Here is an 18,306-nt window from a genome sequence, read left to right as displayed (position 1 = left end):
CCGCGCTCTCCCTCGCAGGCGCCCAGACAGCTTCTGGAGCCCGGGAGCCCAAGACGCGCGTGCGCGGCGCCGGCGGCACGGATTGGCTGAGGGAGGCATGGGGCGGAGTTATTGTCCCACCACGGCAGTTTGAGGAGCCGGTGGGGCGGGGCTCCGAGGAAACCGGAAGTATCTGGTGACGAGCACCAGGAGCAGTTCCGGTGAGTCCGGGGGAGGGGTTGCTGCCGGGTCGGGGGAGCCAGGGGCCCGGAACTGGAGCCCCCGGAGCGTGGGCGGTCTCGGAGCGAGGCTCAACGCTCTCTGCCCTGCAGATGACTGTTCACAACCTGTACCTGTTTGACCGGAATGGAGTGTGCCTTCATTACAGCGAGTGGCACCGCAAGAAGCAAGCGGGGATCCCCAAAGAAGAGGTGACGAGAGGGCCCCGCGCAGTCCGGGTGACCTCGCATCTCAAACGCACATGGTCCCAGCCCAGCCCTTCCTATCCAAACCCCGTCTGGTTCCCACCCCTATCCCGTCTCCTTCAACAACCAAGAGCTAACTCTGTCCCTCTCCCTCCAGGAGTACAAGCTGATGTACGGGATGCTCTTCTCTATCCGCTCCTTTGTCAGCAAGATGTCCCCGCTAGACATGTACGCTGAGTCAGGAGGGATGCCGAGGGAAGGAGGGCTAGCCTTGGGAATTTGGGGGGCGGGGGAGACTTTGTGGAGTGGAAGAGACATTGGCCCCCAAGGGAGGGGTTAGGAGACAGACAGAGAGAGGCTGAGTCTGGAGCGAGAGTGCTGGGGCTGGCCTGAGCGGCGAAGGGGAAGATCTGAAGGTAGAGAGGTTGGGTGCGGGGGCTAAATTGAGGAGTGGAGGTGGGAGGTGTCTTACTAAATCAGGCTCCTGTGAACGATGTTTAGGGAGTCGACCTAGACAGGATCGGAAGTATCTCTGTGGAAGAGATTATGCTCCCGTTCCTTAATGTCCTCATCTCTGCAGGAAGGATGGCTTCCTGGCCTTCCAAACTAGCCGTTACAAACTCCATTACTACGAGACGCCCACTGGGATCAAGGTTGTCATGAATACTGACTTGGGCGTCGGACCCATCCGAGATGTGCTGCATCATATCTACAGTGCGGTCAGTGCCAGCTGCTGGGACCCTTCCCTCCCCAAAAGCTCCTCCACAGCCATGGTCACTTAGAGCCTCAAGACACCTTGAGCTTCCCTGCCCTAATCCTACTGTACCATAGCTCTGTTAAGTCAAGAGTTTTCTCAGGACTCTTTAGGTTCTGAAACACCACCACTTTCTCCTCAGGGAGGCTTGCCTCCCAGCCCTTGATCCTTGTGCATTCGCACACCCCTGAGGTCACACTAGGTTTGGGGTTGAAAACAAGAAGTGTCCAAAGCCTGGCTCTAACACCCTTCCCCTCTGTAGCTGTATGTGGAGCTGGTGGTGAAGAATCCCTTGTGCCCACTGGGCCAAACTGTGCAAAGTGAGCTCTTCCGCTCCCGGCTGGACTCCTACATCCGCTCTCTGCCTTTCTTCTCTGCCCGGGCTGGCTGAAGGAAGCACCCTACCTCACCCCTCAGGAGACTCCCTGTCTGCCTGGGGCCCTTCCTAACCTGTTTCATATGAAGGCCCCCACTGCATGCCCCTCTACCCCCTCCTGTTCCCCAGCAGCCCTCCCAGGGCAACAGCCTAAAGCCCACCCTGGTGCCCTCCCCGTCCGAGGAAGGAAGCCTCCAGGAATCCCTACACCTCCAGACCAGGCCATCGCCAGTTTTATCCCCTACCTGATGCTGCAAAAGTACAGAATAAACTTTTTGTCACCCTCTGCAGCCTAACCGTGTTAGTTTGTCAGTTTGGGTGGTCCGTCCGGGTCCTGCCCCACTCACGAAGGCATGAACCAGGGTGGCCACATCCCGTGAGCCTGTAAAGAGGCTTTGTCCATGGGCTTCTCAACAATGACAGATCTTACTCCACTCACAATGGGGTTGGGTCCAGATAAACCCATCGTCAGTTGAAAATATAAGTCGAAAATGCATTTAATTCACCTGATCTACCAACCATTATAGCTTAGCCTAGCCTACCTCAAATGTGCTCAGAATACTACATTCGTCCACGGTTGGGCAAAATCATCTAACACGAAGCCTATTTTATAATGAAGTGTTGAATATGTCATGTGATTTATTGAATACTGAGAGTAAAAAAAAAAAAAAAAAAAAAAAACCAGTATGGTCGTAAGTGTATTGGTAGTTTACACTCGGGATCCAGGGGCTTACTGGGGGCTGAGACTCCCTGCCACTGCCCAGCATCAGGAGGTATCATACAGTATATTGCTAGCCCAGGACAAAATTCAAAGTACGGTTTCTACTGAATGTCTATCGCTTTTGCACCATCAAAAAGATTTAAAAAATTGTAAGTCAAACCATAACTAGGGACCGTCTGCATTGACATTTTGGGGGCCGGGGGAGCTGTCCAGCGTTTTGTCCTGGCCGCCACTCACGAGCTGCTGATAGACCATCTGCATCCCCAATCCCAGTCGTGACAGTCAAAAATGTCGCCAGACCTTGCCACATGACCTCCTAGGGGACAAAATAATCCCCCCATTGAAAACCACGTTACTGGAGGAAGGCCGACCTGCTGCGGGTCCCAGGGGGTATGATAATCACCCTCCCAGGTTCTGCCCTCCCGGCTTCTCCAAACACACAATATTCAAGCTGCGGAGCCTTCGGAGGCGGGGCTTATGCAGATGAGCGGCGTGTTTGGCTGGGAGGCGGGCGGTGCCTGCATGTTGATGATCTGGGCCCGCTGCCGACGCTGCTGGGAGCCTAGCGGTCCCGCTGCGGTTTGGGCTGAGGTGGCATTTCTCTTCCACCACCAGCCCTGGTCCCTAGGTCCCTATCCTCCGAGGACCGCCCTCGACCTTTGCCCTCACCCATTTCTCCCTCCTCCTCCCCGCGCCAGGGACCCCGTATCCGAATCTCTGCACTCGTGCCGCCCGCCGCGCTTCTCCCCTCCCGCCGCAAACCCCGCGACCTCCAGGAGCCGGTCCCCGCGGGCCCGATCCTGCCTGGCGGCTTCCGCCGCAGCCTGCTCAGCATTCTCGCTCTCCCAGGGCTCGCGCCACTGCACCCCCCCGCGGTCCGCGCCGGGGCTTCCCTGTTCCCAACTCCTCCCGCCCCCTCGAAGCCCCCTCCCCGCCCTGGCCAGTTGGCATGCAGGTGTCTATCGCGTGTACCGAGCAGAACCTTCGCAGCCGGAGCAGTGAGGACCGTCTGTGCGGACCCCGGCCGGGCCCCGGGGGCGGTAATGGCGGGCCGGTCGGCGGGGGGCATGGGAATCCTCCGGGGGGAGGAGGGTCGGGCCCCAAGGCCCGGGCCGCACTGGTCCCCCGACCCCCAGCGCCCGCTGGGGCCCTCCGAGAGAGCACCGGCAGACGCACTGGCATGAAATACAGGTATGGGGGTGGCCAGGCAGCCCACCCCATCTGCTCCCCTTTCCTGACCCCTGAGGCTTCCTGGGATGCCGCCAGGACCCCCTCAATCTTCGCTAAGAAGGTTCTAGCTCATCCCATCTCTTCTTTCCATCACCGGGATACTCCCTTACTTGGTTCCGCTCTTTGTCTCCGTCCATACCCCTGACTAGGAGAAAATCAACTTCGCCAAGGTTGACCGGTCCTGTCAGAGCCAGGTGGTGCTCCTGAGCTTCCCTCCTTATCCCCAGGAGGGCCAGGGATGCACGGATCTCCAGGCTGGGCCCCCTCTGGGATGGAGTGTCCTTGGGTCGGTGTCCTGGGAAGGGGGGGTGCAGGTGGGAAGGAAACGGCTTCTCACTCTGGCCAGCTCAGGATGCCTGACCCAGATACTGCCCTCACCTGCCCCAAGGGCCGGGTCTCCTGCAACCTTTCTTGGTGGGGAGGCGAGTGGGGCTCTTGGAAGCATGGACCACATATCTCAAACCCATGCTGAGGGACAGACAGGGGCCTGGTGGAGAAAGTAGACTGAATTGTAACCGACTTTCTCAGACAACTGCTGGGCTCTCAGAACTTGCATAAGAGAAGGAGGGAGGGGCTCCTACTTGGGAGTGAGCAGAGGGTACTGATCGGACCTGACTCTTGTCACTTGAGAAATTTGATCTCCTCCATGTGCTGGCTCTGACTGAGAAGTTGAGCCAACTACCTGGGTGAGGAGACCTTGGGAGGAGGGGGCTCTCTGGGTCAGAGACAGACTCCACAAGCCCACAGGAGTGGAGGGAGCCTACAGAGAAAGAGGGAGAACTGGCCTTTCCTGTCATACTCCCCACTCAGGTGTCCTACCTGCGTTTTGAGGGCCCATCTGCCTCCCCTGTCCAAGGACCCCTGCCTGCCTGAGTGCCTAAACCTGACTTGGTTTACCCACTCCCACCGCGGTGTCTGCCCTTCAGTATAGCATTCTTTATCTGCGGGTCTGTTTCCACAAACTCATCACCATCGGCCTGTCACATTCCTCCAGACCCCAAACTCCACACATCCCAGAGATGACTCAAACACAGATGAGACCCCACCAGGAGAAACACAAACCAGGCAGCCACAGAGGCCCTGGATGTTGTCTCCAGAGTCGCCTAGGCTTAGGGCATAGTACTGCCCAACTCAGTAGGCCCACTGGGTCTAGTTCCTTTGGACTGAGCTACCCGAGGGCTTCTGATTCTGGAAGGAGAGGAGCTGGGGGCTGATAATCTCTGTCCTTAATGGACGCTCCACCCTTTCCTGCTGCTTCTGTATCCTGCAGGAACCTAGGAAAGTCTGGTCTTCGGGTCTCCTGTCTTGGCCTAGGTGAGTTAGAAAGCAGAGGACTTAAGGGAGGGGGCATTTGTGGCTTGCCCCCCCCCCCCACGGTGGTCACATGCCTGGCATCTCTCTCGCAGGCACCTGGGTCACGTTTGGTTCTCAAATCTCGGACAAGGTATAAATGATGGGCCCTGGAAGCAGGGTGAGGGGGTGTGAGGGAACCAGAGAAGAGGGGAGTGGACTCGGAGAGGGGTTTGGACAACAAGCACGGGGAATGGCAGGCCTGAGGCTGGAGGGTGGGGCCGGGGCCAAGGTGCAAGTGGGGCTGCAGTGCAGAGGGAGGTCGCTGGGGGCCAGTGCTTGATCTTCATCTCTGTCACCTCTCTAGACAGCAGAGGACGTGCTGACAGTGGCCTATGAGCACGGTGTAAACCTATTTGACACGGCTGAAGTCTACGCAGCGGGGAAGTAAGGACTGGGGTGAAAGAGCCAAGTTACATCTGGAAGGCTAAGAGAACATCAGGGCTTCTTATTTTCCCTCTAGAGAACCCTGGGAACTCTGTGAACGCTAAGTTCCAACCTTTCAGCCAATGGGCCCCCGACGCACTATGGGAATTGTAGTCCCAACATCAGTCCTTCTTCAGTGTAGAGCCCAAAGGGCATTCTAGGCAGTCCGAATAAAATAAAGCCAACAAATCTATCCTGGGCATCAGTTATGTGTCACAATGTGGGGATTACAAGGCTGAATTTTCACAGATCGCATACCCATGGCTTCACGTTGGGTCCTCCCAAACCTAGCCAAAACCTAGGATGACCTTCCCCCACCTCTTGTCCCATCTGGCAAACTCTCCTGCTCATCTTCAAGACTTGGCCCAGGGCGCCTGGGTGGCTCAGTTGTTAAGCGTCTGCCTTCGGCTCAGGTCATGATCCCAGGGTCCTGGGATCGAGTCCCACATCGGGCTCCCTGCTCGGCAGGAAGCCTGCTTCTCCCTCTCCTACTCCCCCTGCTTGTGTTCCTGCTCTCGCTATCTCTCTCTCTGTCAAATAAATAAATAAAATCTTAAAAAAAAAAAAAAGACTTGGCCCAATGTCAGCTCCTCCAAGAAGCCTTTGCCCAGCTCCCCAAGTTGGTCATCACCCACCTCAGCTCCCAAAGCACTTTGTACTGCCCTCCAACCCACCATCTGTCAATTACCGGTTTACGTAGCCATGTTTGCTGCTCCTCCTTCCACGGAACTTGTCCATGTCACCTAAGTACCTACACAGAGCCTAGCCCAGAGCAGGCGCTGCTCATGGGATGAAAACACGCCCTCCCAAAGCTCACGGTCAAAGTGGTTAAACCGAAAACACAGGGAGATATGAAAAGTAACAGGGAAACTTTGGTAACCATCCGCCGTAACAACTTAAGACCTGTCACAGGTTAGCGCGTCATTAAGTGCCAAAGAATTGAGCCAGCGGGAGTTATGGAAGGTGACGAGAAGGGCTGAGCACAGACTGTGGCAATCAGAGAACATTTTCAATAAAATGAAGCAGAATCCAAGCTAAGCTTTGGAAGATGGGTGGGATTTTGCAGAGACTCAAAGAAGGGGGAGGGCTATGCAGATGGTTGGAACCAGAGCAGACAACGGGTGTCCTCCCCACTTCACTAGTCTGTCCCTGTCCCCTCATATTCTATCCCTTCGACACCCTGAACAAAGCTTGGTACGTAGTTGATGTACAATTGATATTTGCCCGATGAATGAAAAGTGTATGATCACACCCCAAGTTCTGGGAGCCTTTCTTGATTTTGTCCAGGATGAGGCTGACAGCCTAATGGGCTCCTGGTCTGTGGTCTGCTTTACTAGAGAGGAAATGGGTTGAAGGGAAAGGTGGGGAGGAGGGGAAGGAACTGATCCACCTTGGAAGGGTCAGTATTTCGGACATCGTCTTTCTTCCAGGGCTGAAAGAACCCTAGGCAACATACTCAAGAGCAAAGGATGGAGGTGAGACTGTGTTTGGAGGGGTTGCTGGGGAAATGGTCATCCCAAATCCCTTTTCTTGCTTCTCTTTTTCTCTTTTTCCAGGAGATCAAGCTATGTCATCACCACCAAGATTTTTTGGGGAGGACAGTAAGTGGCTGCCACACTCTATTTGGGGAGAGCTACAGAGAATGTGTGAAGGTGCATGGGAGAGGTGTGGGTATGGCTGCCACCCCAGGTCTGCAGCCTGCCCCTGAGGACCCGTGCTATCCCAGTACCTCTTGGCGCCAGGCCAGTCCTGTTCCCCTGTCTTTGTCACACCTCATCTTTGACTTCCCTTTTCCTGCAGGGCAGAAACCGAGCGAGGCTTGAGCCGCAAACACATCATCGAGGGTGAGAGGGACTGGGAACAGCGGCTGGGTACAGAAGCCAGAAGAGTTGGGAACGTCCTCTGAACCTTTGAGTTGGAGGCTCTGCATAGGGGAGCCGGGAGTTCGGCGGCCATGGCAAGGGGGTAATGTCTGAATCCCGAGCAAAGGGAAGCTGAAGTACTTACCTTCCTCCCCCCACCCGTCCCCCAGGCTTGCAAGGATCCCTGGAGCGCCTCCAGTTGGGATACGTGGACATCGTCTTCGCCAATCGCTCAGACCCCAATAGTCCCATGGAGGGTAAAAGCAGCACCCCACCCCGGCCATCCTTCAAAATGGCAAATCCTCAAACTCTCAGCAGGAAGCCGGCCCCTGCTCGCGAGGCCTCCCAACCTCCACAGTGGAGGCTCAGATCCCAGGTCTTGGACAGGGAGGGAGGTGAAGGGCAGATACCAATCTCTCTGATTACACAGAGATGCCCGGGGTTCTTGGTGGGGCAGGCCGAGATCCACAGATCTGGAGCCCTGGATGTCCGGGGTCTGACAGGGAGGTTCTCTCTCTCTCCCGTGTGCCTAGAGATTGTGCGAGCTATGACCTATGTCATTAACCAGGGCCTGGCCCTCTACTGGGGGACATCCCGGTGGGGAGCTGCAGAAATCATGGTGAGTGTGCCACCCCCCTTCCTCCCGCTATCCCACGACCGGTCCCCCCTTTTCACATGGCCACCCCAAAACCCACTCTACTGGAGGAGGGAGAGTGGAAGAAAGTGGGAAGAGTGCTCTGACCCCCCCGCCCCCCGTCTCTTCCCCGCCCCACCCAGGAGGCCTACTCCATGGCCAGACAGTTCAATCTGATTCCTCCAGTGTGTGAGCAAGCCGAGCACCATCTGTTTCAGAGAGAGAAGGGGGAGATGCAGCTGCCAGAGCTCTACCACAAGATTGGTTCGCAGCCCCCATCCCTACCTTTCCCTTGGCCAATCCGTCACCTAGATTCCTATCCCCACATCCAATCCTCTTGCCCTCAGGTGTTGGCTCAGTCACCTGGTCCCCTCTGGCCTGTGGCCTCATCACTAGCAAGTATGATGGGCGAGTCCCAGATACCTGCAGGGCCACCATCAAGGTGAGATCTGGGGGCTCAGGATGGCAGCACTGGGCCTTCTGGGCAGATCCGGGCGGTGCTGATTCACCTTGGCCTCCAGGGCTACCAGTGGCTCAAGGACAAAGTGCAGAGTGAGGCTGGCAGGAAGCAGCCACAAGCCAAAGTCATGGACCTTCTTCCCATGGCTCACCAGCTGGGCTGCACTGTGGCGCAGCTTGCTATTGGTGAGCCACCGCCAGCCCTGGACCCCGCGGGGGGCCCTCCCCTCCTGCCCAGACACCCCCAAACCCAAGACTGGTTTGTCCCTAGGGAGGACCCTCTTCCTCAGAGACACTCCTCAAGTGTGGGCGCTGAACTGTGGGTGTTCCCCTCAGTTCTCTTTCTTCTCTCCTCTGGCCCCAGCGTGGTGTCTCCGCAGCGAGGGTGTCAGCTCGGTCTTGCTGGGGGTGTCGAGTGCAGCGCAGCTGCTGGAACACCTGGGAGCCCTGCAGGTGAGCTGGGGACTCAGCGGCAGAGCCCATCTCTGCGCCCTTCCCCGGTTGTCCCACCCGGAATGGGCTTGGGAGGTCAGCCACTACGGAGTCCCCTCACTCCGCAGAGGAGAGGTCCCGGGGCGACAAGGGGAGGCTCTTTTCCCGCCACCTGGCCCCGCTGCGCTGCTCCCCTCCCTGGCCCCCGAACCCCATGCCCTTCTCGGGTGAGCCAGCGCGTACTGTCCCCTCCACCACCGCCTTGCCCGCCAGGTGCTGAGCCAGCTGACGCCGCAGACGGTGATGGAGATAGACGGGCTTTTGGGGAACAAGCCGCCTTCCAAGAAATAGTCCGTCGGGGGCGCAGGGACCCACACCCGGCCGGCCGCCCCCGCCTCCCTCCCGCCCCGGATCCCTCCCCGCCGCGGCCGCAGCCGGCGAGGCCCCGCCCACTAACGAGTCCCGGCTTCGAGTAGCGACGCGCATGAACAAAGCCATGTATCCTCCCGCAGTGGGGCTCGAGAGGGAAAGTAGTGCGCCGCCCCCCTCCGTGCGCTCCCCCGGGCCTTCGTGCTAATCCCGGGCATGAGCCACCGGGCCGGCCCCTCTCTGCCCCTTGGTCTCTCTTCCCCTAATCGCCGAGGCCCAGAGGAAAGCAAAAAACCAGGGCAGATACAGGAAGCATGCACGTTACCTCAAAAGTGGCCCTTGAGATGTCATCAAGGGGTCATAACCTAATAAGAAGGGAGTAGTGACGTCATCTGGGACAAAGGCACCGGGGCTTTTATTCGGTACAAAGGAAGCCAGGCTGGTCCTGGCAGGAAGTAAATGGTAGCCTTGGAGGACCCTGCCTCCCAGCAGAAGGTGGAGGGGCGCTTAAATAAAAAAGTGTCAATACTTTGTCCTTGCAAGGAAGGGGGTGGGGGGGCGCGGAGAACGCAGTGACACAGCACTGACGCGGGTAAAGGGAAGTATGCTGGCAAAGCGGTTGGGGCGGCCTTGGGGAAAACTGGGCTGTGCTTTGCAGGACACGGTGACAGCCTTTAGGCCACGGTGGAGACCTGGGGCTGGACTGAAAATGTCTGGGGATAGACTTTTGAGCCTGGAGCAGGATCTCCGACCTAGCAGTGGAGGGCTGCAGTCTTCCTCCTGGCAATAATCTTAAAGCAATAATGCCGGCCCCTCTTCTGTAAGACGTCTCCCAGGGAACTGTAAATAAAATCTCAGCTTGATCCTCACTCCCGGTGTCTGAAATTGCAGGGGTTGGGAGGGTAGGAGCTCAGTCTCAGATACCTGGCCCTGGGTCTAGCTCCCTGCCATTAGAAAGCTCCAGTGCTAGCTTTCTCTCCACTGACCAAGGCATCGTGCTGCTAGTCACTGCCAGTCACCGCCCTCACTGAGGACCCAGGTCCCCGGATACCCCAGTCCCCGGTTTTCTTCCTTCCTTCCGTCACCGCACCCCTCAGAGCCCAGAGATCTGGCTTCATGATTTTGTTATTCCTCCCTCTGACACTCTTGCCTTTGTTTTGCTTCAAGTTACATTAGCCACACTTCTTGTTCCTTTACTTCTCATTTCCCTTTTCCTGATACCCACACGTAGACCAAAGCACTCTCTCGGTGGTTTTGTTGTGGCCGAGTGGGAGGGGCTGATGCGAGGTTGAGGCGTTGGGATTTGGGGAAGGAGAGGTAAGATGAAAACTGGCCTATGGTGGAGATGATGCGGGGGTTGGGGGGAGGGAAAGGAGTTATCATTAAGGAAAAATGGAAGCAGAAAAGCAGACTCAAATGTGATTATGTCGGATATGATCCCTAATCTTCCCCAAAGGACTCTGATTTCCCTGGGACACAAAGTGGGTGGAAAGCTACAACCTTTAAAGATCATAAGACAAGGGAGGATGAACTCTGCCTTCCTTAAAATACAACCTCCCCATCTCCTCACCCTTCCTCGATCCTGAAGCTGAGAGAGCAGCCTAAAACCAATTTCCAAAAAGAGAAAAGTCAGCAGCTGGCTAGCAACCAACCGGATCAACTAATGAATAGTTACATCCACTCCTAACATCTCCCACTCGTTTTGCAAGACTGTGGAGGAAACAAGGAGGTAAAATATATGACTAAACTATGGTTAGTTATTCTGTAACAAACATACAAGACTTCATAAATTCAAAATAGTATTCTCTTTAAATGGTTACTTTGGAGGACTCCTTTATTTTAATAGAAATGTCTCCCCCCTTGCTCAAAACATTAAAAAAAAAAAAGTCCTCTTAGGAATTATCTTCTGAGGCTGTTTGTAAAGCCCTCGTAAGAAACCTTCCTTCATTGCCACACCTCATTTACTGTATTTATCACCCACCTCATTCATTAACTTAACAAGTATTTATTTATCGAGTCCCACTATGGTACGGGGATACAGTTGTGAACAAAACCAGACTCAGAACAACCTCTGTGGAGTTTCCAGATGAGAAAGACAAACAAATAACCAGCAAACAAACATAAATTGCAGGTGTCCAAAGTCCAGAGACAAGGACGGGTTGCTACCAAGTCTACAGTGGTATCTGAAAGGTGAGGCTGCACTCAGCGGTGAAGGATCAGCAGGTGTTAATAAGGTGAAAGCAAGAGGGCTAGGGGAAGCGTGCAGAAGGGAACACGCAAACCAAAGTTCTCCAAAGCTAGAGGGTCCAAAGAGAGCATGGAAGCAGAATGGGAGACATGAGTTCAGAACATACAAGACCTTATCGGGCACTTTGGAATATTATCTTTATCCTAAGGGCAATAGGAAACCGTCCATATCTGTTGTTCAGTGATACATACATCCCCCCCCCCCAATTTAGTGGCTCGAGACAACTTTTTAAAATTTTATTTTTACCCCCATTATTCTGTGGTTTGGCTGGTTCCCCTGCTCTTTTCACCTGGGCTCACACGTGTGGCTGGATTGAGCGGGAAGGTCAGCTGAGCGGGAGCATCAGTGGTCTCACTGCTACATTTGGCCATTGGCTGGGACTCCTCCGTTCTCCATGTAGCCTCATCTGCTGGTAAATTCCCTTACATAATAGACTCAGGGCAGGATCCCAAGGGATGAAGGCAGAAGCTGCAAGGCCTCTGACAGACCATGCCCCAGAACTCACACAACGTCACTTCTGCCACTTTCTATTAGTCACAGGAAGTCACAAGGTGAGCCCAGATTCCAGGAATAGGGAAACAGACCCCAATTTTTGATGGGAGAAGCAGCAAAGTCCTTTGGCATAGGAATTTGGGGCTACTAAACTATCACCACATTAAAAGACTTTATTTTATTTTTAAGATTTTATTTATTTATTTGACAGAGAGATACACAGCGAGAGAGGGAACACAAGCAGGGGGAGTGGGAGAGGGAGAAGCAGGCTTCCTGCTGAGCAGGGAACCTGATGCGGGGCTCGATCCCAGGACCCTGGGACCATGACCTGAGCTGAAGGCAGATGCCCAACGACTGAGCCACCCAGGTGCCCCTCACATTAAAAGATTTTTTTTTTATAAGGAGGTTTTTTTTTTTTAAGATTTTATTTATTTATTTGAGAGAGAGAGCACAAGAGGGAGGAGCGGGAGAGGGAGAAGCAGACTCCCCGCCGAGCAGGGAGCCTGACGCGGGACTCGATCCCGGGACTCCAGGATCATGACCTGAGCCGAAGGCAGTCGCTTAACCAACTGAGCCACCCAGGCGCCCAAAAGATTTTAAACAGGAATGGAAATGGTTGTGGTAGGACCTGGTTGGGCTTGAGATCTGGAAAGATCACTGGTGATCTGGTGAAGAGGCTCCTACCAGGGTCTAAGCAAGAGATGGTGGCAGCCTGGACTGGGGTGGTGTACTGAAGGCGGAGAAAAGTAGGTGGATCAGGGAGACATTTAGGAGGCAAAATGAACAGGGCTTGCTGAGAAGTTGGTAAAGGAAGGTGACAGTGGCGGGGGAAGAGGGGTCATGGATGACTGCTTTGTTTCTGGAGCTGGGTAAAGAAAGAGGTGGGAGGGGCGCCTGGGTGGCTCAGTTGTTAAGATTTTATTTATCAGAGGGGCGCCTGGGTGGCTCAGTCCTTAAGCATCTGCCTTCAGCTCAGGTCATGGTCCCAGGGTCCTGGGATCGAGCCCCGCATTGGGCTCCCTGCTCAGCGGGGAGCCTGCTTCTCCCTCTCCCACTCCCCCTGCTTGTGTTCCCCCTCTCGCTGTGTCTCTCTCTGTCAAATAAATAAATAAAATCTTAAAAAAAAAAAAAGAAAGAAAGGGGTGAGAAATGCTGGAGGAGGTGCCAACTTGGGACAAGGGAGATCATCATTTTGGGTTCCTGAAGACAAAGGAAGGTCTGGAGCTCAGAGAGGCTTTGGCTGTCAAACACTTTGGAAGCATTTATATAATCACATCTACCCTAAAAGTTTAAGATGTAATCATCAACCAAACATATTAAAAGATGTGAGGATAGGGTGCCTGGGTGGCTCCGTCGGTTAAGCGTCTGCCTTCGGCTCGGGTCATGGTCTCATGGTCTCAGTGTCTCAGGGTCTCAGGGTCGTGGGATTGAACCCTGAGTAAAGCTTCCTGCGCAGTGGGGAGTCTGCTTCTCCCTCTCCCTCTGCCCCTCCCCCTGCTCATTCTCTCTCTCTCAAATAAATAAATAAATAAATAATCTTAAAATAAGTAAATAAAAGAAGATGTGAGGAGACCTCAGAACAACATTCCAAAGAGAAGTTGCCAAAAAGCTTTGAATTATGACAGCATCATTGGTGTAAGTGGATAGCTTCCCCCACAGGACCGTGAAGACAACAACTCAGAAGTTCTGAACTATCTCTTTTCAAATAATGGTATACCTCCTCACGAAAGATTATCTTTTAGGGTTGTAGCAATCTAGTTAAAAAACAAAACCAGCTCTACATCGCCTGTTAAAGCCAGCGAACGCCATGTGAGCAGAGAAGCCCAGCTTGTATTGACCAAAAGAGACGGGTGTTGCAAATGTTGGGTTTTGAGAAGTCAACACAACACAGGCTGGGGGGGCACAGGATAAAAGGAGCTAAGACGTCCTGTTTTCTGTGGGCCAGGCCCTATTCTAAACACCTTGCATCTATAAGCTCATTCAACACTATATTACCCACATTGTATAAATGAGGAAACCAGCCAGCCCAGAGAAGTTAGGTCACTTGCTCGGGGTGTCACAACTCCTGAGTGCTGGAGCCTAGGATGTGGCCGTCGAGTCTGCACTATTACCTTCCACAGCGGAACCTGGGCTACAGGTGCGGGGCAGGAGGGTGAGGAGGCAGCTGGAGGTGGGTGTGGTACCACGAGGGAATGCGGGCTCTGCGTTATATCCTGTATACCTGTGGGGCAAGTCAGACCCCTGAGTCAGAGCTCAAGCTGGGCATGATCTGTATGGCGTGCGGGTGTCCAGGCCTGGCTACTCCGGAAGAAAAGGATTCCCAGCATTCCTGGGAGGAGGGCCATCCAGGGTCCTGGCATCTAGCTGCCGCCGGAGGCTGAGATGTCAGCGGAGAGGTGAGCAGTTTGAGAATGAGTTTGGGAAGCTGGCCTCCCCAGAGCCCAGGGAGGGGGTGTATAGTCATGCGAGTTAAAGGCTGCATCCGTGCCAATGTCCGGGAGGCCACTAAAGGGTGGGCAGAACGGGCAGTGCCAGCGGCTCAGGCGGCCTGGGTGGGGGCTGTGAACGGAGAGTGCACAATTAACCCAACCGCCCGGCGGGCTGCGGAGTCCGGGTCAGCGGGCGGCCGAGGGCCGGGGCGCTGCACGGGCCTGGAGCTCTGCACACAGACTCCAGGATGCGCCGGCTCGGAGCTGGGGGTCCGGAGGAGGGCGCGGAGGGCGCGAGGGGCGGCGCGCCCCCCACCGGCCTCGGCCGCGCAGCCCCGGGGGCCGCCCACCCCGCCCGGCCGTCGCCGGCATCCCGGGCTTCGCGCCTCCACCGCCCCCACGCGTGCCGCGGCGGGGAGCGGCCTGACGGCGGCGTGACGCCTCGAGGGGCGGGCCCTCGCCACTAAAAGGGGCCAGAGGCCGCGGCGGCCGCCCCGGGAGCCGAGCCAGCCGCGAGCAGGGCCGGCCCGGTGCGTCCAGCGAGGCCGCGGCGGGCACCATGCAGCTCCTGGCGAGGGTGCCGTCTGTGCCGGAGCGGGGCGAGCTGGACTGCAGCATCTGCTACCGGCCCTTCGACCTCGCGGGCCGCGCGCCCCGCCGCCTGCCCGGGACGGCGCGCGCCCGCTGCGGCCACACGCTCTGCACCGCGTGCCTGCGCGAGCTGGCGGCGCGCGGCGACGGCGGCGGGGCGGCCGCGCGCGTGGTGCGCCTGCGCCGCGTCCTCACGTGCCCCTTCTGCCGCGCGCCCACGCCGCTCCCGCGCGGCGGGGTCCCGGAGGTCGCCGTGGACCCCGACTTGTGGGCGCGGCTGGAGGAGAGGGCGCGGGCCGAGCGCAGGCCGGAGGAGGCGGGCGGCGCGGCCCCGGGAGGCGGCGACGCCGACGACGAAGAGGGGCGAGAGGAGGGGGCGGGGCCCGGGAGCGCGGGCTGGCGCGCGCTCCGGCGGCTGTGGGAGCGGGTGCTGGCGCCCGCGCAGCGCTGGCGGCGGCCGCTGCCTAGCAACGGTAAGGGGCCGCCGGGGGAGGCGGCGGGGAGGGGAGGGTGCCCGGGACCGCGGCGGGAGGCTGCGGGGGCCGGGGGGTGAGGTGGAGCCGCCGGGGGGCGGGGGGGGCGTCCCGGGGAGGCTGCGGGGGCCGGGGGCCGGGGTGGGGCCGCCGGGGGGGCGGGGTGGGTGTCCCGGGGTGTCCCGGGGAGGCTGCGGGGGCCGGGGGGCGGGGTGGGCGTCCCGGGGAGGCTGCGGGGGCCGGGGGGCGGGGTGGAGCCGCCGGGGGGCGGGGTGGGCGTCCCGGGGAGGCTGCGGGGGCCGGGGGCCGGCGTGGGGCCGCCGGGGGGGCGGGGTGGGTGTCCCGGGGTGTCCCGGGGAGGCTGCGGGGGCCGGGGGGCGGGGTGGGCGTCCCGGGGAGGCTGCGGGGGCCGGGGGGCGGGGTGGAGCCGCCGGGGGGCGGGGTGGGCGTCCCGGGGAGGCTGCGGGGGCCGGGGGCCGGGGTGGGGCCGCCGGGGGGGCGGGGTGGGTGTCCCGGGGTGTCCCGGGGAGGCTGCGGGGGCCGGGGGGCGGGGTGGGCGTACCGGGGTGTCCCGGGGAGGTTGCGGGGGCCGGGGTTGGGGTGGGGGCTGCGGGGGGGCGGGGGGGGGGCCACGGGGGGCGGGGTGGGTGTCCCGGGGAGGCTGCGGGGGCCGGGGGGCGGGGTGGGCGTACCGGGGTGTCCCGGGGAGGCTGCGGGGGCCGGGGGGCGGGGTGGGCGTCCCGGGGTGTCCCGGGGAGGCTGCGGGGGCCGGGGGGCGGGGTGGGCGCATCGGGGTGTCCCGGGGAGGCTGCGGGGGCCGGGGTTGGGGCGGGGGCGCCCGCGGTCGCCGGCCCGGCCGCAGCCTCCCGCTGACACTGATCCCCCCGGTTTCCCCCAGTGCTGTACTGTCCGGAGATAAAGGACCTGGCCCACATGAGCCGCTGCACGCTGTGACCGCGGAGCCCAAAGCCGCGGCGGAAGGAAGGTGGGTGCTGCATTCTCGGGGCGCGCTGTAGTGCGGGGGTGAGGCCAAGGCCACCCCGCGCCCGTCCGGTGATTGGCGCCGCTGCGGGAGTTGAGCCTAGGGCAGGAGGGGCCCCACTAGCAAATGGCCCCCGCACCCGGTGTACCGACAGGGCCAGCCTCGCGTCCTCGGGGGAGAGGCCCCGGGATGGTGGAGGCGGGTCCGCATTCCCGTGGGAAGGACAGAGAGTGTGTCCTTAGCTGTGACTTTGGCTTTTGTCCAGGGCAGCTCTGGCCAGTGGGAACAATAGGGCCCATTCTAGCGATTCTGTGTCAGTGGTTTGAAATTTTTTAAAAGCTAGAGCGGAAGGGAAGAGGCCGGTTTTTGTCTCATGTTACTGTCACTTCTACGGCGTGTTAGAGAGCTGAGAAAAATAAACGTGTTTTTCTTTTTTTCCAGTGCTGGTATGCCTGTCTCCCCAGACCCGTAGTGTGTTCCTAAAATTATTGAGATGCCTCTGTGCCTCGCTTCATTTCACAATCTCCCGTCAACCTGTGAGGGCAGGTATCACAGGGTCCAAAGGGCATTCTTCTGAGCCACCTAATTAGGGCCCATCAGGGATAGGAAAGCCATTTGGTAAAGGCATCACATTTTAATCGTTTGATGTTTTTTGTCATCTTTACAATCACAGGGAGAACACTGTCACTACTGAAAAGATGCATATCATACAATTAAAATAATTATTTTTTTTAAGAGCGAGCACTCGAGGGGTCGGGAGGGACAGGAGAGGGAGAAAGAGGAGCTCAGGCAGGCTCTCCGCTGAGCCCGGAGCCTGACTAGGGGCTCGATCTCATGATCCTGACCGACATCGTGACCAGAGCTGAAACCAAGAGTCAGAAGCTTAACCGACTCAGGCGCCCCTTATCGTACAGTTTTAAACTGTGCCCCCTAATTGGACATCGCCTACGGTATAGCATGGATTCTGTTTTAAAATCCTGTGACCGCCTTAGGATACGGTTGTAGGCAGGAGCTGCAGCATCACTGGGATTACACAACCTCAGGGGCCCACTTCAGACTCTCTTGAGTTTTAGCAAGAACCCCAGGTGATCTGCAGGCACGTAAACCTCGAAGCAGCGCTGACTGAGGTGCTAGACTTGCTAGGATGTCACCTTCCGTGGGTGGAATATTTAAAAGTTGGTATAAAGGATATAAATTTTATTGGAAGTTGTAAAGGGACATTCTGTTGCTGAAGAAACCTTTGTGTGCATGGTTTAATTATTATGTGACATTTTCCTGAGTTAAGAATGTGAATTTATGAAATAGAAGCCTGTTTTCATAACCACATTTTGGCATTTTCCTGTGCTTGTCTCAGCTTAAATGTGTCCTCTTGCGGGAGGCCTTTCTCAGTGTTCCTCTGAGCGTAGCCCCCTCCCCACCAGGTGCTGTTCCAGAATGCCTGTTTTCCGAGAGGATGTGTCTTGTGAGTGTGAGCGGGGCAAGAACAGCGACTGCCTTGTGAGTGTTGTATGTCCAGGCCGAACAGCGGTGGTGAACGTGTATGTGTCCTCAATAAACGTTTGTTGGATTTAGCTTTTCTTTTTTGATCCGATCGCCTCAACGACAAAGCGTCTGGTCCCAACCCCTGAGAGGCTCTGGCAGTGAACGCGTGTCAAGGAAGTACTGAGCAATTCAAATCTTCAGCAAGCATGACTCCCCTCACCCCAACTTTAAAAAATGTGGGGGGCTCCGCTTCCTGCTCAGGACTGCACCTGCGGAGCTGTACTGACCTCTGCTGACTCTTGGGGGAACTAGGCCACTTGAAGGGGGAAAAGATCCAAAACGGGTGAACGGGAGGCAGGTCAGAATCCTGCCAGGCACCCTCCCGCTTCACCTCTGTCCAGTAAGCCCCACCGGGTCTCTGCTCTCAACCTGAGGACTGTGTGGGTGTTCTGCAGCTCACCCTCCATCTCTACACTGGGTTCTTCACGTGGGGGTTGGGGCTGGAGAAAGAGCCTGGGAGTTTCAGTTGATGATCCAAGAAAAAAAAATAGGAAGTCACGAGATTAAAAAAAAGAGAAAGATGGATGACATG

At 57.3% G+C, this 18,306-nt stretch overlaps 3 protein-coding genes across 8 annotated transcripts; all 3 read left to right on the top strand.

The window, feature by feature from the left end:
• Positions 1-91: 91 nt before the first annotated feature.
• Positions 92-1,824, top strand: TRAPPC1 (trafficking protein particle complex subunit 1). The gene is made up of 5 exons (XM_045888170.3): positions 92-200; positions 312-410; positions 562-632; positions 985-1,123; positions 1,421-1,824. Exons 2-5 carry the CDS (start codon positions 312-314, stop codon positions 1,547-1,549), a joined length of 438 nt encoding a protein of 145 aa, XP_045744126.1. The 5' UTR covers positions 92-200; the 3' UTR covers positions 1,550-1,824.
• A 143-nt stretch (positions 1,825-1,967) lies between these two features.
• Positions 1,968-10,454, top strand: KCNAB3 (potassium voltage-gated channel subfamily A regulatory beta subunit 3). 4 transcript variants are annotated; one of them, XM_045888171.3, is made up of 14 exons: positions 1,968-3,446; positions 4,756-4,799; positions 4,892-4,929; positions 5,143-5,222; positions 6,692-6,736; positions 6,818-6,862; positions 7,062-7,105; positions 7,294-7,380; positions 7,657-7,742; positions 7,901-8,021; positions 8,105-8,199; positions 8,279-8,402; positions 8,581-8,669; positions 8,922-10,454. In XM_045888171.3, the coding sequence occupies exons 1-14, from the start codon at positions 3,205-3,207 to the stop codon at positions 8,997-8,999; spliced, it is 1,218 nt and encodes a 405-aa protein (XP_045744127.1). In that variant the 5' UTR covers positions 1,968-3,204; the 3' UTR covers positions 9,000-10,454. The 4 variants fall into 4 exon arrangements, with proteins under 4 accessions (XP_045744127.1, XP_064439519.1, XP_064439518.1 ...); XM_064583449.1 differs by having other exon boundaries at positions 7,901-8,199; XM_064583448.1 differs by having other exon boundaries at positions 7,294-7,742.
• A 2,438-nt stretch (positions 10,455-12,892) lies between these two features.
• Positions 12,893-18,277, top strand: RNF227 (ring finger protein 227). 3 transcript variants are annotated; one of them, XM_054511099.2, is made up of 3 exons: positions 12,893-15,250; positions 16,149-16,235; positions 17,654-18,277. In XM_054511099.2, exons 1-2 carry the CDS (start codon positions 14,746-14,748, stop codon positions 16,202-16,204), a joined length of 561 nt encoding a protein of 186 aa, XP_054367074.1. In that variant the 5' UTR covers positions 12,893-14,745; the 3' UTR covers positions 16,205-16,235; positions 17,654-18,277. The 3 variants fall into 3 exon arrangements, with proteins under 3 accessions (XP_054367074.1, XP_045744128.1, XP_064438181.1); XM_045888172.3 differs by having other exon boundaries at positions 16,674-18,277; XM_064582111.1 differs by having other exon boundaries at positions 16,149-18,277.
• Positions 18,278-18,306: the final 29 nt, after the last annotated feature.

This window comes from Mirounga angustirostris, unplaced genomic scaffold (genome assembly GCF_029215605.1).
Source record: "Mirounga angustirostris isolate CCGP_5_RB_7025 unplaced genomic scaffold, mMirAng1.0.hap1 SCAF_17, whole genome shotgun sequence".
NCBI lineage: Eukaryota > Metazoa > Chordata > Mammalia > Carnivora > Phocidae > Mirounga > Mirounga angustirostris.
This window is presented reverse-complemented; position numbering and strand designations above follow the sequence as displayed.